The sequence below is a fragment of the Heptranchias perlo genome, chromosome 3 (assembly GCF_035084215.1).
Source record: "Heptranchias perlo isolate sHepPer1 chromosome 3, sHepPer1.hap1, whole genome shotgun sequence".
Taxonomy (NCBI): Eukaryota; Metazoa; Chordata; class Chondrichthyes; order Hexanchiformes; family Hexanchidae; genus Heptranchias; species Heptranchias perlo.
In genome coordinates this window covers 129,597,573-129,625,072 of record NC_090327.1, presented here as the reverse complement: position 1 = coordinate 129,625,072, position 27,500 = coordinate 129,597,573, and the positions used below count along the sequence as shown (strand labels likewise).

The 27,500-nt window shown below is 41.0% G+C and overlaps 2 protein-coding genes across 2 annotated transcripts in view; both read left to right on the top strand.

Annotated features, from left to right (window-relative positions):
* Positions 1 to 7,990, top strand: part of LOC137308829 (collagen alpha-1(XXI) chain-like) — a 79,277-nt gene extending 71,287 nt beyond the window's left edge. The window contains exons 7-8 of the mRNA XM_067977293.1: positions 4,459 to 4,536; positions 7,904 to 7,990. Coding sequence (XP_067833394.1) covers positions 4,459 to 4,536; positions 7,904 to 7,990 — 165 coding nt within the window. The remainder of the gene's footprint in view (positions 1 to 4,458; positions 4,537 to 7,903) is intronic.
* A 6,401-nt stretch (positions 7,991 to 14,391) lies between these two features.
* The window catches only part of LOC137308814 (collagen alpha-1(XXI) chain-like), a 141,045-nt gene continuing 127,936 nt past the window's right edge, over positions 14,392 to 27,500 (top strand). The window contains exons 1-6 of the mRNA XM_067977287.1: positions 14,392 to 14,460; positions 15,319 to 15,372; positions 23,651 to 23,704; positions 24,915 to 24,968; positions 25,905 to 25,958; positions 26,053 to 26,106. Coding sequence (XP_067833388.1) covers positions 14,392 to 14,460; positions 15,319 to 15,372; positions 23,651 to 23,704; positions 24,915 to 24,968; positions 25,905 to 25,958; positions 26,053 to 26,106 — 339 coding nt within the window. The remainder of the gene's footprint in view (positions 14,461 to 15,318; positions 15,373 to 23,650; positions 23,705 to 24,914; positions 24,969 to 25,904; positions 25,959 to 26,052; positions 26,107 to 27,500) is intronic.

The window sequence follows — 27,500 nt, the reverse complement described above, 5'->3', positions numbered from 1 at the left end:
GGCCCTCCTCCAATTGAGTATTTTTACTCTAGATTGCTCCTTGTCCTTTTCCATAGCTAATCTAAACCTTATGATACTATGATCATTGTTCCCTAAATGTTTCCCCACTGACACTTGCTCCACTTGGCCCACCTCATTCCCCAGAACCAGATCTAGCAATGCCTCCTTCCTCGTTGGGCCGGAAACGTACTGGTCAAGAAAATTCTTCTGAACACACTTTAAAAATTCTGCCCCATCTTTGCCCTTTACACAAGTACTATCCCAGCCTATGTTAGGATAGTCGAAGTCCCCCATTATCATTACTCTATAGTTCTTGCACTTCTCTGTAATTTCCTTGCAAATTTGTTCCTCTATATCCTTCCCACTAGTTGTTGGTCGATAGAATACACCCAGTAATGTAATGACACCTCTATTGTTTCTTAACTCTAACCAAATAGATTCTGTCCTTGACCCCTCTGGGACATCCTCTCTCTCCAGCACTGCAATATTCTCATTAATCAATACTGCCATCCCCCCCCACTCCTTACTTTCCTTCCCTATTTTTCCTGAACACCTTGTATCCGGGAATATTTAGTACCCAATCCTTTTTTGAGCCAGGTCTCCGTTATCGCCACAACATCATATTCCCATGTGACTATTTGTGCCTGCAGCTCACCAACCTTGTTTACCACGCTATGTGCCATTACACACATTCACTGCAAACCAGTCTTAGACTTTCTTGTATTCTCTCTTAGCCTGGTCCCACCTAATACCGCACTGTTTCTTACTGTAGTGCCATCTGTCTCTCCCAATCTTTTGTGCACCTTGTTTCTCCTTTCCAATGCTACATCCTGGTGCCCATCACCCTGCCAAATTAGTTTAAACCCTCCCCCTCGGCACTACTGAACCTCCCCTCGTGGACATTGGTCCCAGTACAGTAATCCGTCCGGCCTGTACAGGTCCCACCTCCCCAGAACTGGTCCCAATGTCCCAGGAATCTAAAGCCCTCCTGCACTATCTCCCCAGCCACGCATTCATCAGCTCTATCCTCCTATTTCTATACTCACTAGTGTGTGGCACCAGGAGTAATCCAGCGATTACTACCTTTGAGGTCCTGCTTATTAATTTCTTTCCTAGCTCCCTAAAATCTGCCTGCAGGACCTCATCCCTCTTTCTACCTTTGTCGTAAATGATATTTTTGCATGAACCATGGACATAAGCAGATCACCTATACAATCAGGCCCCTTCAAATAGCAGAATTGTTACTGGTCGTACGATTGGCATCTTGAAGTAGAGTTTTATATGACTAGACAGATCAAGGGTGCCTCACAGTATAACCCCCCCCCACCCACCCAAGATAATTGTTGTCTGCCGTATGCTCCCATAACTTTGCTATACAAAGCGGCCTAACCAGTGAAGGAGAACGATGGTCAACCGCAATCAAGGCTAGACCAGGATACGGACACCTACAGTGAGGAAGTAGCTGCAGAAACACTGGTGCAGCTTGGAAAATTGATGTGCAAAACCCTACTGTTCACTTGTACCAAAGATGCTGGCCCAGAACACCTTCACAAACACTGCCCTCAGCATTTCCTCCGCCAACATCAATGCCCGTATTTTGGTGTTAATTACTCTGAGCAATCACAAAGTTATTCTCAGCAGAATGTACACATTTGGGGGATGAGTGGGGGGAGCCTCCACAGAAATTCACGCCCATTGAGTAAATAAAATGTATTGAAGAAATGGAGTCACATATCTTTTGCCATGGTGCTGGCTCTTGGCGTTTCTGTCCTGTTTCAGATGTGTGGCACTTAATCTATCATTTCTTCTACATGATTGTCTTGTGTAAGGAATAAGTATGTTGGCAGGTTGTAGGCTTTCATTGACTTCCTGCTGTGACTTTGGAGGCCCTAGACCTCCCTGGGTTGTGCATTGCCAGGACCCTGCATGTGAGTCGACCAGAGCCTGACTGGTGTGTGCCTGCTTTAAGCTACCTCCCCCAATGCCTGGCACTTTTCAGGGATGGTCATTAGTCCCTTTAAATAATGCTTTCCCTGCGGGAATCCTTTCACAAGAGCTTGTAGCTGCTGGCCAGTCAAGCTGGCTTTTCTCATTCATTAGTGCCCAAGTCTACAGCAATTTCGCCAGAATTTCCTGTTTTGCACACAGGCTAAAAACAGCAATATCATGGCTAAAACAGCAGGAGTAAATTCTCTCAGAAACTTTTGGTGGCCTACAATTTATCTATGAATTGTGCATCAACAGCAATTTCCAAGCTCAGGATGTCTGCTTGAAGTTGTCAAAATCTTAAAAACAGTGTACAAGCCACAACTGCATAATCTTTATCAATAAATAATTTTATTTCTCTTCCTCATAAAGTCCCATAAGCAAGTGATAAATATTGGATCTGGTTTCCAATGGAAGAGACCAAAATATTGATACAAAGTTCCGTTCATAGAAAGGGGTGATTGAAAACACAATTGTGACCTACATAATAATGACCTGAAATTAATTATACAGGGACCATGTGTTGGAGTAGGTTAGAATTGGATTGGAAGATAGCATATGTAACCCTGCTATTCAAGGAAGGAGGGAATGAGGAAACAGGGAACTATAGGCCAGTTAGTCTGACATCAGTAGTAGGGAAAATGCTAGAATCTATTATTAAGGACGTAGTAACAGGGCACTTAGAAAATCTTAATATGATTAGGCAGAATCAACACGGTTTTATGAAAGGGAGATTGTGTTTGACAGATCTATTAGGGTTTTTTGAGGGTGTAACTAGCAGGGTAGATGAGGGGGAACCAGTGGATGTAGTATATTTGGATTTTCAAAAGGCATTTGATAATGTGCCACACAAGAGGTTGTTACACAAGATTGTTTACAATCTATATCAATGACTTGGATAGGAGGACCGAGTGTAATGTATTCAAGTTTGCTGACGATATAAAGCTAGGTGGGAAAGTAAGCTGTGAGGAGGACACAAAGAGGCTACATATAGACAGATTAATTGAGTGGGCAAGAAAGTGGCAGATGGAGTATAATATGGGGAAATGTGAAAGTATCTTCTTTGGTAGGAAGAATAGACAAGCAGAATATTTTTTAAAAGGTGAGACACAAATAAATGTTGGTGTTCAGAGGGTTTTGGGTGTCCTTGTACACAAATCACAGAAAGTTAACATGAAGGTACAGCAAGCAATTAGGAAGGTAAATGGTATGTTAGCCTTTATTGCAAAGGGGTTGGAGTATAAGAGTAAGGAAGTCTTGCTGCAATAATGTAGAACTCTGGTGAGAGCACACCTGTGAACAATTTTGGTCTCCTTACCCAAGGAAGGATATACTTGCCTTTAGAAAGGGTGCAACAAAGGTTCACCAGATTGATTCCTGGGATGAGAGGGTTGTCCAATGAGGAGGGATTGAGTAGAATGGGCCCATACTCTCTGGAGTTGAGAAGAATGAGAGGTGATCTCATTGAAATGTATAAAATTCTTAGAGGGCTTGACAGGGTAGATGCTGAAAGGCTGTTTCCCCTGGCTGGAGAGTCTAGAACTAGGGGGCATAGTCTCAGGACAAGGGGACGGCCATTTAGGACTGAAATTGAGGAAAAATTTCTTCACTGAGGGTTGTGAATCTTTGGAATTATCTACCTCAGAGGGCTGTGGATGCTCAGTCGTTGAGTGTATTCAAGACTGAGATCGATGGATATTTGGAAACTAAGGGGATCAAGGGGTATGGGAATAGGATGCCAAAGTGGAGTTGAGGTAGAAGATCAGCCATGATCTTATTGAATATTGGGGCAGGCTTGAGGGGCCATTTAGCCTACTCCTGCTCCTAGTTCTTATGTTCCTATCTTCTAGAATTGTGCCCTGTTACTTCTGGGACCAGACTAGAGTAATGAGACAAAAAAATCTCCTCACTGTGCTGACTGTAAGGGTCCTAAGTGAATTTGGACAGACTCGGCCTGGTTCTTGTTGAGTGAAAGTCCATAACACAAACTACCCATAATTTAGCACTAGCTGGCTGCCCTAAGTCAGGCTACACAAACGTCTTGAATGGGAAATGGAATTGCCAAATTGGCGTGGCAGGAGATGCCGTTATGAAGTTGATGTTTAATCACATTGTTGAAAAGAGTTATACCCTAAACACACACTTGATTTGGTTTGAGAGTGGATCAGGATGCAAAAAGTGTAAAAATGTTCCAATGTCCAAAACCAAAATATCCTTCAACCAGGAAAGTACATAATTTCTGTTCCTGCAAAAAATTATCATAAATTAACCATAAAAATGTAATCATAACATATCTAACATTTATAGTGTATAACATCTAATTTCCAAACATTTAAATAACTTATGTCAAATGATGTTTGCTATCATCAACTGTGTGTTGCACTGAGCTGATCCACAGAAACCATTTTCAATATTGAGTTTGTTTACATATTTTCTTCATGACTGATGCTTTGTTTCATTTTTATTAAATAGATAGAAATACAGAAGCTCAGACTCTACTGTGACCCACAGCAAAGTGATCGGGAGACTGCCTGTGAAATCCCTTCTGTGGTGAGTAAAACAGAGCATTTAAGTCCTGGTATGGCAAACTGCTTTAATTTTCACCTCACGGTTTTGAAACCAAGTATTGCTGAATATTTGACCGTTATTTTTCATCAACTTTATAAATAAATGTTGAATGATAAAAAAGATAGCTGCATTAAATGCGTAATGAAGCGATGCAGCTGTTTAGTGTTCTGCTTACAAAATGCTAGGCAGAGATCATGTCGATAAGATATGAGTCTAGAAATTACTATTTACTATGATAGTGGATGAACACTTAATCTGTTCGTTTGGCATTCCTCTACTGTTTTTTCACAGGCTTTAACCTATCTAACTCATCTGTTAAAATAACAGAGCACTGTTATTAAATAACATCCGTAACTTTGGGGGAAAAAAAAGAAACTGTAAGACAAATTCTTCAGCCATGGCACTACCAATGACTAATGTTAAGTGATTTACATTTTTGGGATATGTCTCCTTTAAACTCCGCCACTGCTTGCCCTGTTCTTTGTCCACTAACCTAATTAATTGTAAACAATTTTACAACACCAAGTTATAGTCCAGCAATTTTATTTTAAATTCACAAGCTTTCGGAGGCTACCTCCTTCGTCAGGTGAACGATGTGAAAAAAAAAAACCTAATTAATACATCTGAACTTTTCTCATGGAATAGTGCTGACTTTACTCACCTGCATCATTCAGTATTTGCACTACTTTGAAACCTTGTCCACTCTCTATGATATTTGTTTTGCTACTTATTTCTATCATATGGGTGGACAGACTTAGTCATTCTGTCATCCTTTATCCTCAATTATTGCCAAGAGACAGATATGCAATCCAAGCAGACGTCGTTTTGGACTGAAAAGAAAACTAAGAAAATATCTCTTTAAAAGGGAAGAAATTTATAATGTGGTAAAAGAAATGACTTTACCAATTTAGCTAAATTGCATGCAGTATTTCCATCACTAGCATCATTAACCTCATGTACAAGTACCCCAGCTGGAGTTAGCCAAAGGCATCAGTGTTTTCCACCTCCATTGGGGAATGGCTGACTCCTCTTTCATTCTCCACTCCTGTGGCTCCCTCGTGCTCTATGAATCTCCCTTTGCTATCTCTTCATCCCTATTATATTTCTTCCCCCGATGAAAGTCTCTGAGCTGCTGAGTGGGAAAGAGAGGGTAAGTGATGCAGGGGTGAAATAAAGAGTCTGGGGTCAGAAGCAGAGGGAGCAGTGACATCATCATCATCATCATCATCATCATCCTTCTCTTCCTCATCTACCTCCCTTGGCTGTGAATGATCTGCAGAAGAAGAGGAAAGGAGCAAGGAATGTGTGTGCACCACCCAGAGAGAGGAATGAGATAGAGACGGTAACTCTTTGGACTTTTTTGGCTGATGGATAGAGTTAACTACTGTAGCAGGTGCTAGCAATGCTTTACACACACTGAGCTTCGGCTGAAGCAGTCCCACTGATCTCTCTCTCACTGACAGCCAAAGGAGAGCACCTTCGCAGCAGCTCCATTTCCTGCTTCTCACAAGCCTGATGTCAAGGATTATCCTGGTGGCCTGCCTCTCCCACACATTGTGTTCTCTTTTCTCCTAGAAACAACAGTAACAACATTGTTATCTTGCTTGCCCTTGTCATGTCATTGAGCATTTTCCGGTTCTGGTCTGTAGTCCCGGGAGTGAGAGTGAGCATCAGTGCCACCTCCCTCCACATAGCTTTGGCTACTCCTTTGACTGGTTTCCTCCAGTGTGTCCCCAGCAATATTTCCCTGCATATTCTCATTTGCTCCATCAATACCTTTTGGTCAGCAACAGAGAAATTGTGAGCTCTGTGTTTTGGTGGTTTTGGTGCCAGGGAATTGGTTGGGGCTGCTGGCAGTTGTGTTGAGGAGGCGGCCATGAAGTCACCGGGCACCTGGAAAAGCTGCTGCCTTTTCTGAATATCTTTTTGTAGAAACACAAAAAAACTTAAGTATTCACAGGAGTCGAAGATACTGAGAAAAGCTGTTATAAGAATTGCTTACCCTCTGGCCCTCAAGATATCTGCTGCCATTTTAATTTTAAAGGCTTTTAAATCCTGCAACAGGTCTCCTCCCCGGAAGTCTACTAAGCACAATGGTCCCCTACATACTAGTGAGAGAGCCAAGTTACTTTCTTTGATGACTGAAAGGATCCCAGCCCTCAATGACTGCGTCAGGGGATAGCGACATAAAGTCATCAGAGAAGTAAGAAAGTTCAATCAGATTTCGGTCAACGGATTAAGAAGAGGGAAAGACCCAATGCAAAGTTTCAGGGTATCCTTAGAGATATTTTGGGAGGGGAGATACTTTGGCAAACATCAAAGCATTCTCCCCAATAAAAGTTTCAATGTAATTCAGTCTCTGGGACAAAGAACAAAGAAAGATTGAAGATGTCCCAAAGCATTTGATAGCCAGGCCATGTCCTAACCCGCATCAAGTCCCGCTCACCATCACTCCTGTGCTCGCTGGCCTACATTGGCTCCCAGTCTACTTCTCTCTTCCTGTAAGACTCTCCTTAAAACCTGCATCTTTGGCCAAGCTTTTAGTCACCCGTCCTAATATCCTAATATCTCCGTTTTTGGCTGATCACATTCTTGTGAAGGGCTTTGGGACGTTTTCCTACATTAAAGGTGCTATATAAATGTGAGTTTTTATAGCCAATGAGTCATTTTAAAGTGCAGTCACTGTTGATTGGTAACTAAACATGTCAGCCAATTTATGCACAGCAAGGTCTCACAAGCAGCAATGAAATAAATGAGTGGTGTGTTTTGGTGGTGTTGGTTGAGGGTTAAGTGTTGGCTGGGACACTGGGAGAAGTCCCTTGCTATTCTCTGAGCAGTGCCATGGAATCTTTTATGTGAACTGGCAGACAGGAACTTGGTTTAACATCTCAGCTGAAAACAGTAAAGAAAGATTAAGCCAGGCCACACCAACGCTGTAGACAACCTTTCATGAATGTAGGCAGACTGCCTATACTACTTTCCTAAAGATACAAACAAAAGTCATCAAATCCCTACAACAAGAGTTACTGAATTTACTCTGTGTCCCCAGACATCTAGGTTCTGCATATTAAATTCTATACCTTAGAGGAATGCTGTGGGTAGTGGCAGCAACTTATCAAGCACACTGGTCAAACTTTGTGTACATTGTATGTAAGAACACCTTAACCAACCTAGAGTGTAGCGTCAGTCAGAGATCCTGCTCTGTACATTAGGAAAGGACCTTGTGATAAATATGGGTGTTAAGTATGAAGCAGTACTCCACAGATAAACAGGGCTGAAGATCTCAAGAATTGTTACATATCTCAATAGAACAAGTCTAGTTTTCTTTATGACATTCAACTGTTTGCAGACCAGATCCATGAGATACTTAAAAGTGAAAAGAAACATATTTAGCTGCAAATACTACCGAAGTCCTGAAGATCGTAAGATTGTATGAAGAATAAAGGTTACTACAACTTTGTTGATTGATTTATCACACATCAACCATGTGAAAGAATTTTAAAAAGTAAATATTTACATTCTTGTGCTGTTTGAACATTCGTTCATATGAATTGCAAAGTTGGGTGCATAGGATCTATATGTTACTTTCCAAAGCTCTCAGTTTAACTTTTAAGTTGGTCTCTAGGCTCAACTGAAAGTGTTTGGTCACCAAATCAGAACCTCAGCGGCTTTTCAGATTTGGCCTCAGGAGTTAAATCATATTTTTAATGGCAGCAATAAAAAAAAAGTTTTTAAGACAGCTGCATACTGCACAATACAAGTCAAAAACTGCAACAAATTAAGTCTTAATTGTGTAAGAATTTATGAAAATTAATTTGCTCTAATATCAACTGTTGGAAAGTTATTTGTATAATCTGATGCCAAACTCCGAGTTGGTATTCAGGAATACAGCCTGAGCTAGTCCCCATTCTGCTTGGTAGGCATATTGATGATGGTTAGAGCAGATTCACATGGATAGGTTAATGTTCAGATATAAACTTGTGAAGAAGTTGGGATACTTATCCCAATCGTTATCAGTTATTTTTATTTAAGTTGCTCCTTCTTTGAAAAAACAACTTCAGTGTAATTTAACTGAAGGATATATGCACCATCATTGATGGGTCTCTGACAATGCAGAAGCCACAACTACCAGTGATAAACCACTAAATGGAATTTAAAATTGCCTTAATCTAGGGTACACAAAGCAATCTTGGCATCTTTGTGATATTGTGTGCACAAGTTTGAAGATATGAAAAACAATTTCTGTTTCCATTATCTTTTCAGCTATTCTCCACTTTTAACTAGAGGAACACAGACTAATTGGTTTTAGCATAGTCAAATATTTGAGTAAGGACCAAAGTCTGTACACGACTATACAGCATTGCGAAACAACAATCAGACTTCACTTTGATCACATAATTATCACATTTCATTTATGGATTGTTGCAGTTTGACGATCAGGGTGATCTCACATTTCAAATTGCTTATTTGCACAGCCAGTCAAAACAGTAAGGATAGAATTACATGAATATTGGATCTACTTCATGACATTGTTTCCCAGCTATGGAGAGAATGCAGGTGATAATAAATAAGTAAAGATAAAATCTTCAGCTGGCACAGGCATTCAAAACAAACTTTGGATAAAGCATGATAATTACTTGAAGAATTGAAATATGTGTGGCATTTTCTCAGCTGCTCTATTAATTTGTAGCTTCAATACTTGAGTGCTGTAAAAATATTCAGAACACATCATCTTGTGGGGTGGAAAATCACATGTTGGACCATTACTAAATGAAATAAAGCTGCTAAAAGTAAGTTAAAGCAAGAACAACAGCTTGCATTTATATAGCACCTTTTAACATGGAAAAAGATCCCAAAGTGTACCACAGAAGCATGAAGGAACTAGACGCTAAGTCAAAGGAGAGATTAGGAGGAGTGACCAAAAAATTGATCAAAGGGGTGGGGTTTAAGGAAGATCTTCAAAGAGGAGAAGGATGGGGAAGAGGTAGAGGGGTTTTAAGGAGAGAATTCTAGAGCTTGCTACCCAGGCAGCAGAAGGCACGGCTGCCAATGGTGTGTGGGAGGGCGTTATAGGGCTGGTGGAGGTTATGGGGATGGGGAGAGGTGAGACTATGGAAGGACTTAAAGACAAGGACAGTGGATCAGTAAGGGCAGGGATAACGAGAAGAGCGGGACCTGGTGCATAATAGGACACGATCGACATAGTTTGGCCTGAGTAGGAGTTTACGGGGGATGGGAGGCCAATAAGGAGAGCATTGGAATAATCGAGTCTGGAGGTGACAACTGCATGTAGGAGGGTTTCGGTGACAGATGGGCTGAAGTAGAATAGGAAATGGGCGATGTTACAGAGATGGAAGTATGTGGTCTTTGTGATGGAGAGGATGTGGTGTCGGAATTTTAACTCGTGGTTGAAGAGCACTCTGAAGTGCAAATCAAATCAAATCAAATAATAAGATGGAAGTAATTCAGGCAAACTGTCTGGCTTGGATGGAAATTAAATAAACCTGATCTCAATCAGTAAGTCATATGATCGTTATCAATCCTTCCAAATGCTTTTATACATAACTACAATGTAGTTTATTTCGATTTGCAGAAAGTGCTGGAGAAAGTTCCGCATGAAAGTTTGTAATTAAACTAAAAGCCACAGGAATGGGACTGGTTAAAGAAAATGGTTAAAACATAAAATGAGAGAGTTGAAACATTTGGCTGGGAGGAAACGATGATGAGAATCCTACAGGCTCCCCTATTGTTTCCAATCTCCATAAATTACATGGATATCGAAATCAACTCTAAATTAGCCAAATTTGCTGATGGCTCAAAAATAGGCAAAGCAACAGAAAGATGTCGCAACAGAAGGTTTTTGGGAGGATTTAGATAAGTTATGCAGCGGAGCAGAGATATGAGATGAAATGTAAGGCATTTATAAGTGTACGGCATTATAAATAAGCACAGGAGACTGGGGGATATGAGAATAATATTAGGTATGCTACTTTCAATATCCAGACAATTTGTTGAAACAGATTTGCAAAATAGCAACTAGAAAGCTAGGGCATCTAGCCAGAATAATCGAATGCAAGTTTACAGAAGTTATGCTAAGGTTTTATGATGCACAAGTGAAACCACACTTAGAATATGTGTTTAGATTGGTTGCCATGCCATTAAAAAGTACTTGCATACTAAAGGGTACAGAAAAGAGCGACCAGACCAATCCCAAATGTAAAAGGGATTTGTTATGATGAATCTCATGAAAATATAGAGCATTAAGTGTTAAAAGCAAGGTAAACCTAAATTATTACTTCAACTTAAGCCAAGACAATAAGGCCAGAGAACATAAATGCAAATGAGTGAAAAGTAAATTTAGAGCAGAAAACATAGAAAATGCCTCTACTCAAAGAATGATATTTAGAATAAGAAAGTCAATAAAGGCAAAAACATTGAGGCTATTCAATTGCATACAATTAGATTCCATAGTGGGAGAGTTAAGTGACGAGCTTTGATGGGCTGCATGGTCTTTTCTTATCCCTTTCTCATAGAATCATAGGAAATTTACGGCACAGAAGGAGGCCATTCGGCCCATCGTGGCCATTCGGCCCACCGTGTCCGTGCCGAACTTTTTATTATGTTCACACTCATACACACCCACTACTAATACCATTCTAACTGGCCTGTAATTTCCAGGTACACCTCTGCTCTTAAAAACACACAGTAGTCGGGTATTATTCTATTCTTTTAGCAAACACTACAGCTTACAATCGGCATAAAATGAGAAGTTAGCTAAAAGTTAAGCCACTGCTTTCTGATCAGTCATTGTTTCCCCTCTCTCATCCCTAAGAGAGCCACAGTTCGTTTAACATTTTCTTTGCTATGAACATACCCAAAGAAGATTGCAATAATTCTTCTATTTGCCAATACAATTTTATCCATTTTTTCTAATGACCCCTGTCGCTAATAATATTTTAAAATATTGTCTACTCTGCTTCTTTAAATCTATATTAGCAGAAGTCCCGTGTCTTGTGTATTGTGTCATTGTAGTAAGCATCTGATGTTGTTGATTAGTTTGTGGTGTCACATTGCTAGTGTCGATCAATCAGATTGTTGGAAAAAAATTTAAACTCATGCTTATGTATAATGCCTTCCACTTATAAGTGTTACATTTCATCTCATATCCACTGCATAACTTATCTAAATCCTCCCAAAAACCTTCTGTTGCGTCCTCTCTTTCTGTTGCTCTGCCTATTTTTGAGCCATCAGCAAATTTGGCTAATTTAGAGTTGATTTCAACATCCATGTAATTTATGGAGATTGGAAACAATAGGGGAGCCTGTAGGATTCTCATCATCGTTTCCTCCCAGTCAAATGGTTCAACTCTCATTTTATTTTTTAACCATTTTCTTTAACCAGTCCCATTCCTTGATCACCTTTTACCTCCTTCACCATGAAATCAACATCACAAACTAAAGTCATCAGGTGGAGGAGAAACACCCATGGGTTCTGGAACAGTAGTAATACGTCATCTGCAAAAAGTATCTCTTGTACCTTTTAATCCTTTACCCATTTGCCTTGGTTGCAGGAGCTGTCCTTATGGCAATTTGATTTGTCCAGATTTATTCTTATACTAGTTATGTAGCTGTGCTTATTTTCCAATCCTTTTATTTCATACCTCCACCAGCACCCCCGACCCCGCCCGCCCTTCCGTACCATCAGGGAGGTGATCTATTTTTATGTTCCGCCAATGTTGCTTATAACTAATCACCTGGAGATGTGTGAGAGTGACCTAGAATGACTTGTATTCTAATTTTTCACGAACTGGAGGGAGATGAGGCCTCTACAAGTCCTGCAGTAAAGGACCTGACCTCTGCAATGCCTGACAAAACTCCCCGTCTCCAAGAGGAAAATCCCGACTGTTTTACAGCAGAGGCACTGCCGCAATATGTGAAAAGGCAACCAGGCGATCTTAAAGGGGAAGCACCCTGAAGACTGCATGAAGACTCCCACTAAAAACCTCAGCTGAGACCAAGACCTTCAGTGGATAAGTGCTGGGCCTAAATTGGAGTGGAGGGTGAAGGACATGACCTCTGCTTGACCCCCAACCAAATAGCACATTTCAATTGTGGAAGTAACAAATCCCCCGTTGTGGCATTATATGGCATAGTGTGTCTGAGTTTTACCTGTTTTCATCTCTTTTCTAATTTATTCACCTCTTCCCCAGTATTAAAGATCTCCTCTTGTTATCTAATATTGCACTTCCTTTGCCATGATTCTTCTGCTAATCCTTACGTGCAGATCTTGTTGAAAATTTGTTTAATTGAGCACCACATCAAAGATACAAAATCAATCTTAAATCCTAAGCATTGAAAGTTGTGTTCCAAATTTGTTAGTAAAATAAAGGTTTAATGTGTAAACTTTAAAATCACTTCAGTTTTTTTTGTCAGAAAGTAGATTTGATGTTTCTTCAGCTGCCACTTTTTTGTTATAAATCTGCATGATATCATTCGTGAGAACAGCTAGACTGTGACTGATAGCTTCTTTAATTGCAAACATTGTTCTGTTTGTATTATTTTTCATGAAACCATGAGAGAGTTTTTTTCTCAAAAGATAATATAAGTTCCTCTGTGCACTATTCTTAGAGCACGGGTTAAGCGGCATTAAAAATAGCAAACAGAAAAAAAATTAAACTTCCATGGTAAATTCAACGGGCTGGATTTTGCTGTGAAAATAATGGCAAGGCTAACATCGCTCACCGTTATTTCTGTGCCAATCGGACAGTAACTTCCACATGCACAATTAAAAGCAGATATCCGGAAGTTGCTGAACGAGATGCCCTGCTCCTCCGTAAGCTTCACGAAAACGACATCTCGCCGGCTGGCTCCCTGTTCAAATGTATGGAACAGCGTGAAGTTCCTGCATTGACATCGTAGATAAGAACTAAACTCGTCAGAAAAAGTTAGGGCTTGTCCATCCTGATGTAAGTACCCTTTTAACAGTGTGATAAGTCTTAATGACTGACAAACAACCTCTCTGGCACTGAAAATTAACCTTTTAACAAGTGTGGAGTCTCATTCCTTCAGATTTTAATTGTTGTTGGACATTTTTTTTAAAATTTAAAATAATTTTTTTTTTACTTTTTCTTTCTTTTTTATCTCTGTCTCTGTCTATTTCTTGCTTTCTTATTTTGCTTTCTGTACCTGATTTGACAGTGAATTCACTATTCTAACTTACACCTCTTGGTTCAGTCTCTGCGTGGCTTATTAATGATGCTTCAATCTGTTCGGTTAAGGGGATGCACAGTTGCTTGCCCTGTTCACACAGGTCCCAGATGCTCTGTAGAGGACGCTGTTCTTTTTTGCTCTCTAATTTACTGCAAGTTGCCGTGCAAAGGAAAGTCTATGGGCAAGTGTAAGTCTAATCACAGCAAAATCCGGCCCATTATTTTACAAAAGTTTAATGTTTGTTTACCAGGAGATGATTTCCTGAAAGTTTTTCAGATGAGCACTGAAGTGAAAGTTTTTGAGGTGAGAAAAAAAAGGACTTGGATTCATATAGCACCTTTCTTGACCTCAGGACGTCCCGAAGCACTTTACAGCCAATGAAGTACTTTTGAAGTATAGTCACTGTTGCAATGCATGTATGAAATGTTTTACCACAGGACTAATTTTTAAAAAATTTTCTTCTTATTTAGGATGACGAGAGGGTGAGTAATATTTACACATGTTTTTGGCAGTAAGAGAGCAAAGTTCAAGCAATTTTTTTAATGTGGATTTTACTGCTTGGACAAAATATGACTTGCACTAAAATCCCTTTTTTTTTTGAAATTTTGGAAAGTGTCCACCTGACAGAATGGCACCTAAGGCAGTTTGTGAGTGCCCACCAGGCCCACCTGGATTACCTGGTCGTCATGGTCAAAAAGTAAGTTCACTATTCAGTATCAGTGCTTACACCAACATTAGACAAGTGCGATTATCACAAAATAGTTCATGAATTGCAGATTCAAATTTGGCTCAATTTGTGCTTTTGGCAATGTGTTCAGTGGAAAACTTAACTTAAAAATATTGTATTCTGCCAATAATTGAGACACTACTCATATTTATAACATAAGGGTAGCATTCTTAACTTTGGATTTTAAATTATATCTATATAGATATATATGTATGAGAGAGAATTTCTCGGTGCATGTGAAAAATTGCATCCTCCCCTTTTTCCTGAGCCATGTAAAGATTGCAATAGGATGATGCAGTGACTTATTGGCTCAAATCTTCCCAAGCACTTGTTCTGGGTTCCTTTAATATTGTCAACCATTTAACAGTCTTCCATTTCGCATTAGCATTTCTTTGTGTGCTTGTTTCATTAATGTGTTCTTTGGTGAATATTCGTCCTCGCCAAAGAAGTTGGTGCTCTGTAATGTAACCCTTTTTCACTTCAGACATCCAGGCCGGGATTCTCCTTTTTGGGGCAGAATTCCACAGGGCTTTACTTCCGTTTGACCCTCTGAATCTGCCCCAACACCAGCCTATTACCCTGGGTTGGAGGATTTTTACCTTCCCACCCGCCCCCTAACCCACCAGTTCATGGGGTTAAAATTTACCCCAGTGTTTCCACATTTCTGAGGAATTTCCCAGGTAATACCTGTATACATACTGTCACTTAGAGCATGTTGGGATTTAACTTCAGCAAATGGTATTGAGCAACGAGGATGAGGAAACCTGTAAGTGGTAATTTACAGTATATTAGGGCCTACTAATACATGCGATTTGTTCCTATTACCAGGGGTATAAGGGAGATCCTGGTAAACCAGGAAAGTCAGGAACTACTGGTGAGCCTGTGAGTACTATTACATTTTCTACATCATCTCTGCATGTTTAACGAGCAGGTGATCAGTCAGATAGTCTGTACTTTTCTCTTATGTATTGTTACCTGGTGATAAAGCACTGAAACATTGTTTTGGTTAATATTTTAAGCCAACATGTATTTTTCCCTTTCTGTTTCTTTTTTCCCACTGAATGCTTCCCTGTTTCCTTGGTAGTCCTCCATGGATACAATGTCCCCAATAACATCTCTAGAAATGGGTGATGAACTGGAATTCTAGCTCACAAAGTGGGCCCAATGGTAATTTACATCTTATTGAAAACAATGAACATATTCAAGTGCAAATCAAACTCATTATTGAAATTGTAACCCACTTGATATAGGATAAAGCACTTTGTGAAATATATCAGAATTTAATAAAATCCGTGACTGTCTAACATGGATAATGATGGTAGGAGAAACTCGTGGGACTACATATTAACTTGATGATAATAATTTGGTTCAAAGTAGAACAAATATCAATAAATGGCCAAGGGAATGGATGTGAAGGAATCCCCCTTCATTAGAGTACAAAATTAGCTGTTCCTTTGAGCGTAGAAACAATTCTTAGTCTGTCTGAACTATAGTTGTAATCTGATCTGATTGCAAGTGGTACTTTTTTTAAAAGGCTGTGGGAAAGGTGGAGATAGTGCACACAATGCAGACATTTTAACAAAGAAAACTACAAATACTAATAGTGTAATGAATAAAAATCGAAATGCCTATCTTGGGATTCCAAACAGTGGGCCGGGACTTGGCATTTCTGGGTCCCAGCCAAATCTGCAGCCCTCTGGTGCACTCCTGCCAAAGTTATGGCAGGAATGTGACATAAAGGGTTGTGCATCTTTGGCCCCCTATTACTACTATGAAAAGAAAAATGTGGGACAATGTTAAAAAAAATGAATGAGAAAAAAAATTATGCTGACCTTATTACTTGTTGGCAATCAACTGATTGTATTGATTAGTATTGATAAAACTGAGGATGCTGATCAACATTGTAATCACACACCAACAGAGCACACTGGCAATTTGCCATCACAGTTTGTGATCTCATTTAAACACTGTGTTAAGATTACCTCCTCGCGATCACCACTAGGTATGAATTAATTTCGGTATACCTTGAGGCTAGGATGGTTGCAAACTGTATAAGTAAAAATTAAGATGATGGGACAAAATAAAAATACAAAGAAACAAAAATAGCAAAAAGAGTTAATGAAAATTTTACTAATTAATTTTTTAAAAAATGGGGCCAATGATGCAGTCCCAGCACACTGAAGGCAGAGGCTGCTGCCTGCAGTGATCCTGGCTGATTTTGTGCTGTGCTGTACAGACAGCTCATTTATATAATATCACAGCCTGCATGGCACTTCTGGTGCACAGTGCATGGGCATCCTTTTGCAGGCTGGCAATGGGCTACACCATTACCAGAGGAGTTGAGAATGGAGCTGAACGCTGTGGAATCATCAGCAAACAGCCCCACCCCTGACCCTTCTGTCGGAGGGAAGGTCGTTGATGAAGCAGTTGAACACGACTGGGCCGAGGACACTGCCCTGAGGATCTCTGACAGTGAGGTCCTGATTGGCCTCCAACAACCACAGCTGTCGTCCTTTGTGTCAGGTATGACTCCAGCCACTGGAGGGTTTCCACCTTGACCTTGGTCTTGCTAGGGCTTCTTGGTGCCATATTTGATAGCATTATTGGTGACTTCTTCCATCACTTTGCTGATGAACGGGAGGAAGCCTTCATTGGCCAGTTTAGATTTGCTCTGCTTTTTGTGAAAGGACATATGGGCAATTTTCCACATTGTCGGGCGGATGCCAATGTCATTGTTGCACTGAAATGGCTCATTCTGGTGTGCAGGTCTTTGGCACTGCAGCTGGGATGTCGTCAGGGCCCATGGTCTTTGTACTCAGCTGTTTCTTAATGTCACATAGACTGCGTCAAGGCTCCCGCTGAAGGGATTTGCTGAGATCAAGGCCTTCAGCAGGTATGTGCTGGGCCTGATTTTGAAGGCAGTGGAAGCCTTGCTGAGGTCCTCTCCCCCCCCATTCTCTGACCCGCAGGCTGTTACAGCTAATTTCCGGGACTTTCTGCCATCTTCGACATGGTGGTCCCAGGAAGCGGTACTAAATTGGTCAGTGCAAGGTAAATCCACCAAGGGCCTCCTTCCCCTGCTACCGTTGTTATGTAGTGGACGGAGAAAGAGCGGCCAGCGGTGGTGGGGGGTGTGGAGAGGGAAATCCAGGTCGAGTGGTGAGGCAGCAGTAGACCTCGCTGCATTAATTTCCTCTCATTCATGAGTGGGATTGCAGACCACAATCAGCCCAGAGCTTTTGAACTTCATGATTGCTGGTTTTCATTCTTGCTTGCTGCTTGTGGATATGTATGCTCCTTTACCAGTTGTGATTTGTTGCTGTTTTAGGAATATGAAATTTGAGCTAATCAGCTGATGCCAAATTTACATATAGAAAAGTGTGATGCCTGAAATGTGTAGCACGAGATGCATGTGCCTCTTATGTGGATGTATATATGTGTGTGTATATTATATATATATATACAGATAGATAGATAGATAGATATAGATATATAATCTCCTGTAGCATTGGTGATGGTGAGGTTACACTTTTGGAAGAGGGTTGTTCATATTTGGGTATGAGACAGAGATGTACACGACAACTGAAAGGATTTGCGAAGAAGTGTGGTCAAAGACAGTGAAGTAAATGTTTTTTGATTAGTTCCTTGAAACTTTGAGGCAATTAGCATTTTTGTGTGGACTCACATGTAGATCCAACACTTTTATTTATATATTATATATAGTAGATCGCTCATGACTGTACTTACAGTATCACAAGGTTATACTGTTCTCTGCCAAGAATAAAGGTTCAATCAAACGTCCCACAAAATGCTTTCAAAGTCCATGATCATGTTTTCAAATCTTCAGTGAAAAACAAACTTAAAATTACCATTATAGCCTGAGGAAAATCAGTATTGCACAGATTTCCTGCAGGAAGTGTTAGTGATGGGAATTTTCTCTACTTTCCACATGTTAAGACCGTGGAATGCTTTGAATTGTAGGCACAGGTGTTATTGGGAGTTGTGGCTAAGTCTCTTCAGCTGCCAATGATGGCACTGGCAAGCTCATGAACTCCAGCCTTAGGCTTCCCAGAGAGGCAAAGCTTCGGTCAGTAACATTAAATACATCTTACAAAGATAAGACTATTGTATAGGTGCATATCATAATTTCTTGTAAATGTTATACTTATGTCTTTATTATGTCACAAAACTGATTGCCACAAAGTTCCTCAACAAGTGAGAATTTAAGATGGTGGCTCAAAAGACCTTCAAAAAATACATGTGATGTGTTTGGTTTGCCTTCTTTCTTTCATTGGTAGCTGCTGCTGACTTCCCATTTTTGATTCATAGCCTGTGAATCTTCTATAGCACTTTTCATTCTTGTTTGTTATGTGCTGATTGTTTGTTATGTGCTGATCGCTAAGTTCCCTATCTGTTCAGTTTCGATTTGCTGCTGATCTATGAATATGAAATTTGAGCCGATCAGGTACAGAAGAATGGGCCTAGGATTTGCTTTGGATGAAGTGTGATTTGACAGGGAATGTGTGTAGTCATTACCAATTTTAATAAATAATAGGAAAAAATGATATATAGTCACACAATTTTATTAACCTGTTATACTAATCTATAACAGAATAGCAATTATACACACTAAGTATCCTAACAAAAGTACTTAGGCTTTTGTGTTCATGAAAATTTGAGTAAGTTTACATCTGCACTACTTACACAAGCAAAGTACACATGATCAATAGGCTAACATGAATTTCAAATTCAGCTTACAGTAAGCAGTGTCACTTTTAATACAGTACTTTTGTCTTCTAAAGTGCTGTTTCATTTAAATTTTGTTTCAATAAGATAGTGGCATACATTTAATAAAAATCATTTTTAAATGCCATGCTCTCTGCCATTGTCCTGTACACATTATAGAAAAATGTTTATTTTTTTTCCTTCTTATGCACGAGGCAAACTGGTCATTTTTACCCTATTACTTACAGTGAAATACATCCCACTCTAATGGTTTCATGGTCACAATGATTCATTTCCTTAAACTGTGAAACATTATCTGCCAGTGTGCCCACCGAATACATTTTGATGTTGATGAATGGCATTGCTGACCACTTGATCTTTACTTGGTGTGTGTCCACAGCACAGTAGGCTAGAAATAGGATTATGCCCTTGCATCTAAATTAAGCAGAACTGAAAGAAAAGTTTTGTATTTCACGATGAATGGCTTATATTGTTATAATTTTTCCCCCATTTTTTTCAAAGCAGCACTGCTTGTGGTTGGTAGTACAAGAGCACTGAAAGGTCCCGTCATCTGAAAATAATAAAAGTTATGGCACAAGAATGGAAACAAATTAGAGCATTGAAGAAGCAACATTAACTATCTGAATTACTTCTATTGTGCTGAAAAAGCTCTAAATTTCCTCCTCCTGCAGCATGCAACCCAAAAGGGGATTGATGCAGCACTCCTGCACCAAAAGTGGAAAATACCAGATTAGAGCTATTTATCTTCAATTCTTTCCACTCCTCTCCCAATGGCGGTGACTTGACTTATGCTGAGGTGCAGTTCCAAAGCCACCAAGAGCCCTCCAATACCTCATGCGAGTGTCCATTCTTCATGTCAGTCTGGACAGTCAGTGTCCATTGGCTATTCTATCACAACGGGCATCTCAAATGACCCTCATCCTGGAGCGGTTAACTGGAAAATGTTCAGAACCAGGAACCCTGGATGATTTTTCACCCCTGATGACAGTTGTAACATCTCCTGTCAGAATCTTCTAACTGAGCACAAACCAGAGCTCAAACCTGGTACTTACCTGGTCTGTAATGCTCACTACTGTACCACCTGGGGCATTTACTCACTTTTTATTGTACAGAGAATACTTGGCTTAAAAGAGCTGTGTGTCGTAATTAACGTTTGTGGCTCGATGTCTCATCTCCTGTCTGGACGATATGCAATTTGTTTTTTAACGGATAGTAACTTTTATTCCAACCAATGAAATGTACAATACAAGACATGCACTTATGATCACACAATTTGAATAGAGGCATTGGCCCAAGCACTAATAGAAAGAATACACAGATGTGGCGTTAGTAATATTACGTGTGGAGAGGATCCATCCAAGTCCGTATTAAAGAATCCAGTTATGACATTATGCAGTTGGCTGAGGGTTATTTTTTCAACATTGCTTGGCAGGTTATCATCCTCCTTCCTCTTATTGTACCCTGCACCCACGGCAGATTTTAAAAATAAAATTAATGACCTTTCTTACATTGCTAGAGATTCAATAGATTTTTGTTGGATAAAGGTATCAGGGGATATGGGTCGAAGGAGGGTTAATGGAGTTGAGCTACAGATCAGACGTGATCTAATTGAATGGTGGAGTAGGCTCGAGGGGCTGAATGGCCTACTCGTGTTCATGTGTTCCTAGAGCTGGCATTTTGGAGTCAGGACTCCAGGCAGTTAGGTTATCCCAACATATATATCTGTTGCAGCATTGCAGTATCTTCTACTTCCATTTAAATTTAAAATAACAGATTTTTATAGGGGAGAGGAGGAGAGCATATTTTCTGATAGATCTATATCATCAAAAGTCTCATGATCCAGGGTGTCACACACTCAAATGTGTCTACAGCATCGTTCTGATTGCCTTAAACAAACAGTTAACCATGCTCAAATATAGGATTGTCACTAGACAAATAGGAAAAGTTATTACTGACAAGAGTCAGCAACTTGTACGAAGACAGCCAATGGCATCAACTCATTTTGTTCCAAAGCTGTCACTCTGGAACCAGCAAATACCAGGAAACAAAACAAGCAAATCCCTCAATTGGCTTTCTAGCCAACTCCGTCCTGCCCCAAGATACCCCAGTGTAGTCTGGCCGGACAGAGCCCTGTGTCATCTTTGGCCTGGTCCAGCCCAGCTCAGCCTTGAGTGCTGTGGCTCCACATTCAGCCAATCCCTCATACTTGATATACCTCCCACATTTCCCTCATCCCCTGCCCAGCCCCCTCCTTCCCAGCAGTGACTCCTAGGCCCAGTTTCTTGCCCTCTCTGCCCATGCAGATCTGCTTCTAGGGCTCCAGCTCTGCTCCCAGCTAACAATTCACCATGAGTAATGCTACAAGCGATTCACTGATTCTGAGCATAAATGTTAAAGTTGCAAACATGAACATTTTATGTATTATGGTTGGATGGTGTTCCGATGTGTATAAATTCTGTGCATTTAGTGCAGTTTTTCAGTTTTGTTGTGGGGATTGTGTCTTAATGGGATGGGAAACCTAGATGAAGGGCCAAGGCAGGAGACCACCAAGGTTGAATAGAGTGGAAGAGAAGAGGAGTAAAAGAAAGTGGTGACATGACATTGGGGAGGGTAGTGGGAGTGGCCTCAATGAGAGTAACAGCATCACCCTGAAGAGGGATAAATAACATGAAAAACAATTGCAAGTTCTGGAAATCTGAAGTAAATTGCTGAACATACATAGAATCATAGAAAATAGGAGCAGGAGTAGGCCATTCGGCCCTTCGAACCTGTTCCAACATTCAATATGATCATGGCTGATCCTCTATCTCAATACCACATTCCCGCTCTCTTCCCATACCCCTTGATGCCTTTTGTGTCTAGAAATCTATCTAGCTCCTTCTTAAATATATTCAGTGACTTGGCCTCCACAGCCTTCTGTGGTAGAGAATTCCACAGGTTCACCACCCTCTGAGTGAAGAAATTTCTCCTCATCTCAGTCCTAAATGTCCTACCCCGTATCCTGAGACTGTGACCCCTCGTTCTGGACCCCCCAGCCAGGGGAAACATCCTCCCAGCATCCAGTCTGTCCAGCCCTGTCAGAATTTTATATGTTTCAATGAGGTCCCCTCTCATTCTTCTAAACTTGAGTGAATGCAGGCCAATCTCTCCTCATATGACAGTCCTGCCATTCCAGGAATCAGTCTGGTGAACCCTCGCTGCACTCCCTCTATGGCAAGCATATCGTTTCTTAGGTAAGAAGACCAAAATTGCACACAATAGTCCAGGTGTGGTCTCACCAAGGCCCTGTATAACTGCAGTAAGACATCCTTGCTCCTATACTCAAATCCTCTAGCAATGAAGGCCAACATACCATTTGCCTTCCTAACTGCTTGCTGCACCTGCATGTTTGCTTTCAGTGACTGGTGTACATGGACACCTAGGTCACTTTGTACATCAACATTCCCCACTCTATCACCATTTAAATAATATTCTGCCTTTGTTTTTCCTTCCAGAGTGGATAACTTCATATTTATCCACATTATACTGCATCTGCCATGTATTTGCCCACTCACTCAACTTGTCTAAATCACCTTGAAGCCTCTTTGTATCTTCATCACAACTCACAATCCCACCTAGTTTTGTGTCGTCAGCAAACTTGGAAATATTGGGATACAGGTGCCTGCATAAACAGTCATTCTTCACGTCTTAGTCTGGACACTGAGTGATGGCAGGCTCTTTGACTGTGGAAGGTATCAAAATCAAGTTTGATTTTGTCCTCACCTGTTAGATGCTAAATACTTACACTTTCCAGCTGGAATCGTTGGATGAAGCAATCAAAAGTAAGAAGAAACCTGATTGGATTATTTTTTTTCTTTTACAAGTCCATGGGTACTGGGGCCAATTGCTGTTCCAGTTGATGACAACCAACAGCATAGACTAAGGATTGAAAATGGGACTTTCCAGCCAGTATAGTTCAGCACTACACCGTGTGGGGCACCTAGTCACTGATTCATCACCTGTGCAAGTTTTCTGTTCTAACAATTGAACTGGACAGCTTACGGCTTTATTGTTGGGGATTCTGCTGGGCCTTGTCATGGGCAGGGGCTTCGCACACCCTTAACAAAACCAGTGGTGTATCAGTGGTGGGGGATGTCTAGGCCAGAAATGCAGCTTGAACCCACGAAGATTAAAGTAATTCTTTAAGATTTTTTTGCACTAGACCCTGGTGGCATGGGTGCTCGCCATTGACATAATAATTAAAGGATTTCCCCAGAGGGGCCAGCGTAGGAGGTCCCAGGTGGGCACGTCCCAGCACTTTCCCTAGGATGTGCCTGCCCCTGCAGATTTTCATCCCTTTCACCTTTAAGCACGTTTTAGGCCTTGTTATAACAACCTCCTTACTGTGTCTTTTAATTTGTGTTTCATTTTTAAGGGCCGAGTTGGCGAACAAGGTGTTCCAGGTATACCTGGTTCTCAAGGCATACAGGTACAGCATTGCACCTTTCTTTTATTGCTTTCTCTTTCACCTGAGGAAGGAGGAAGCCTCCGAAAGCTTGTGAAATTTAAAATAAATTTGTTGGACTATATCTTGGTGTTGTAAAATTGTTTACAATTGTCAACCCCAGTCCATCACCGGCATCTCCACATCTTTCTGAGGAGGTGAACTTACAGTAACATAGCATAGTAATATTTTGGGCAGGAGAAAACCCTTAGTCCATCTGGTCTGCCCCTTCAAACCACCCATCAATTTCCTTACCATGATTCTAGAACTAATAGCCCTTCCTCCCCTTTCCTAAAATGAATTCATCCAGTCCTTTGTTAAACCCTAGTATGTTTTTCTGTTCCATCACCCCCATTGGCAATCTGTTCCACAACTCTATCCAGTGTCAGCCGTGGCTCAGTTGACAGCACTCTCACCTCTTGAGTCGGAAGGCTGCGGGTTTAAGTCCCACTCCGCAGACCTGAGCACGTAATCTAGGCTGGCGCTCCCAGTGCAGTACTGAGGCGGTGCTGCACTGTCGGAGGTGCCGTCTTTCGGATGAGACGTTAAACCGAGGCCCCGTCTGCTCTTTCAGGTGGACGTAAAAGATCCCGTGGTGCTATTTGAAGAAGAGCAGGGGAGTTCTCCCTGGTTCCTGGCCAATATTTGTCCCTCAATCAACACCACGAAAAACAGATGATCTGGTCATTATCGCATTGCTGTTTGTGGGATCTTGCTGTGCTCAAACTTGCTGCTGCATATCCTACATTACAACAGTGACTTGGCTGTAAAGCACTTTGGGATGTTTATGAAAGGCGCTATATAAACGCAAGTCTTTCTTTTTTGACTGAAAATTTTTTATTTTCTTTTGACATACTTCATCCCCTGGCCTTTGGATCCCACATCTGACAGATGAGTTTTCCTGGATCCAAATTCACCATGCCTATGGGAATCCTAAAGGCCACTGTACAAATCCCCCCACCGCACCCCCCCTCCCGATCCATAGACCTATAGAAGTTTGCAACATAGAAAGAGACTATTTGGCCTATAGTCTCTGTGCTGGCTCTAGGCCAGAACAAGGCTAGATACGACATCCTCATCTCCTTAATGTGTAAAAATTGTGTGATATGTAAAATAGAAAAACGTTACTCCTTTTGACATGTATGACCTACGCTTTTAATTCTTTCTAAAACATATAATTTCCCCCCCCATTCAGGGTCAGCCTGGTTTGCCTGGATCTCCAGGGGAGCCTGGATCAAAAGGATACAGAGTAGGATATATTTTTATTTCTTGAACAACAAAATCAGTTTGCACACTGTGATGCATTTCTTTAATAAAATGGAAATGCTAATGTTAAAGAAGGAGTTTCACCATTAAGGCCCTCTCATTAAAAAAATCAAACTGCTGCAAAGGATTATGATTAACTTGAACCGCATTCCCTGTCCCTTTCGTGGGCTGACTTACATATTTTTGGCATCCGCTTTCTTTCAGGGAAACTTCTAAATGTAAAAAATGAACTCCTGCATCTTAGGTTCCAGCCCAGGCTTGTTCTTTGCAGTCTGTAGTTTAAAACCTGAGCTACAGCCTATGTTTTTTTTTTGTTCTCCCTTCATTCACTGGAAGTGGAAAGGCGGTTCCTGCAACTTCCTCTCCATTCAGGGATTTGCCAATAGGTCTGTGAACCAAATATCCCGAGGGTGTATTCTCAGTAGACACTTCACACTGAGCCCAAATCATCGCAACAGTAAAAGGTGTGCATGATCACTGGAATCTCTAAACTAGCTTTTCATTGTCGAAACGACTCCGGTTCAGATGCTTCATCTAAATCCTAATCCACGCTTCCCAACTCTGTCTCAGAGTCAAGTCTACGGTGTTTTCAACATATGCGAATTCACGTTGCTTTAAAACACAACCTTTCAGCATAACTCATTCTCAAATCATTTCCGGCAAAAACTCCTGAACCATGACAGTCAGTACTGCTCCAAACTATTCCCTTCATGATCTTGTCATCAGTATTCACTATTTAAGAAACAAAAATTGTACAGAAACAATGGAGAAAAACCCAGATAGATCAAAGATGATACTAATTATCTTTAATTGAATTTGAAATGAGTGCTAATGGTGAAACTCTTAACAGAATTCATCGTTTATAAAGAAAAACAAATTTTAAAAATAACATCTATCTTTTGTTTAATTGTACCTTTAGGGTGAAAAAGGACAGCCTGGTTACCCAGGAGTAGAAGGGCCTTCGGGTCCTAAGGTAGTACTTTAACACATTCAAATCACCACTTCCAATTTGCATTAAAATGCAAAACATTAATTTCTATTTTCCCCACGCTTCAATTGTTTTAAAGGGGCCTGAAGGACCATCAGGACGACAAGGAATACCCGGGAAACTTGGGAAAAAAGTATGTTGTTTCAGCTATATCCCCAGTTTAATGTTAGGCCTTTTATAATAATGCTGACTGTTATGATTGGAATGCTCCCCTGATATGTTTTCTCATGTCCAGCACAAAAATCTGCCTCCACTGGTAAGTTCATGCCTCTCATAAACCAAAATATGACCTGATGCACCAAATGATTTCAGAAGAGTGTGTCCAAAGTGAACAATTAACTCATTACGCTACTGATGAGCTCACTGAATATAGTATAAGATGCCTTGTACCCAAAGTACCTCTTCGGTTAATGGACAAATAACAGTCTGATAGATCTCACATCTCAGGCTATAAACTACAAGTCAGGTTTTTCAAAAAGTAGAATTAGCAGAAGCGAGAGTAAACACAGCAGATTTCATTAGATTCCAAAACTTTACTGTAACTTACAGGGTCCGAAATTCTGATACTTTGGTCAGCCATAAACCTATTGGATCTAACGGGGGGAGGGGGTTGGGGGGGTTTGAAATTTGGGATTTAGAGAGGATATGATGGTTTTATGCCACCTTCAAGTTCCACCCTAAATTTGGTGGAAATGAGGCTGGGTGAAAGATAAGTCCCCCCTAGCTAGGTGCGACCGTACAAATGATGACATCGTGGGCTGGATTCTTCTCCACAATCCTGCCTGAGATAGGATAATGGTGGAGAACGAGGAAAAATCTGATGGTGAGGCACACTGCTGCCTCACTGCCCCAACCTAGATTTCTCCCTGCTTCAGCCAGGACTGCCGCTGGCCACCTCTTCCTCGTCTGTCATATGCAAATCATGGTGGGGGAGGAGACGGGGCCGGCGCACGGGGTCTCCAGCGGAGTTTCCTGGTGGCCACCATGCGGAAGATGATGACAGGCCTCGGAAACTGGCAGTAACAACCCTGAGGTTCCCCCAGCGGAAGGAGATGGCTTCACAGTGGACTCCTCTCCCTCCAGTTTAATCCCCACTTCCCTTGCAGTGTAGACCTCGGTCTCTACCGATTTCACGACATTCCGGCTCTTCTTCCCTGCTGCCTCCTCTGGTCATGCAGTGATTCTGCAGCACCGCTGGGAGTTTTAGGCCCATGCAATGCAAGCCCCTACTTGGCAGGGGGATTCCCTTCTCCCGGATGCCTTCCGTGCATCTTTTGTCGCACCCAGCAATACTTAAATACGCTGACTCTGGAATTTAGGATGGGGTCAGCATCGGGCCAGTTGGGCGGGCAGGAGTCCCATGCTGCCACACTTAAGGTGGCAGATTGCGGGACTGGGAATTTCACGGCCACAGTTTTTGTTCCAAAACAATTTTTTTTAAAAGTCTCAAAATCCTTGAAATTTTCTGTAATGGCACTTAACTTCGACCAGTGTCCATAATGCAAAGTTTTTACGTGGTATTTGGTA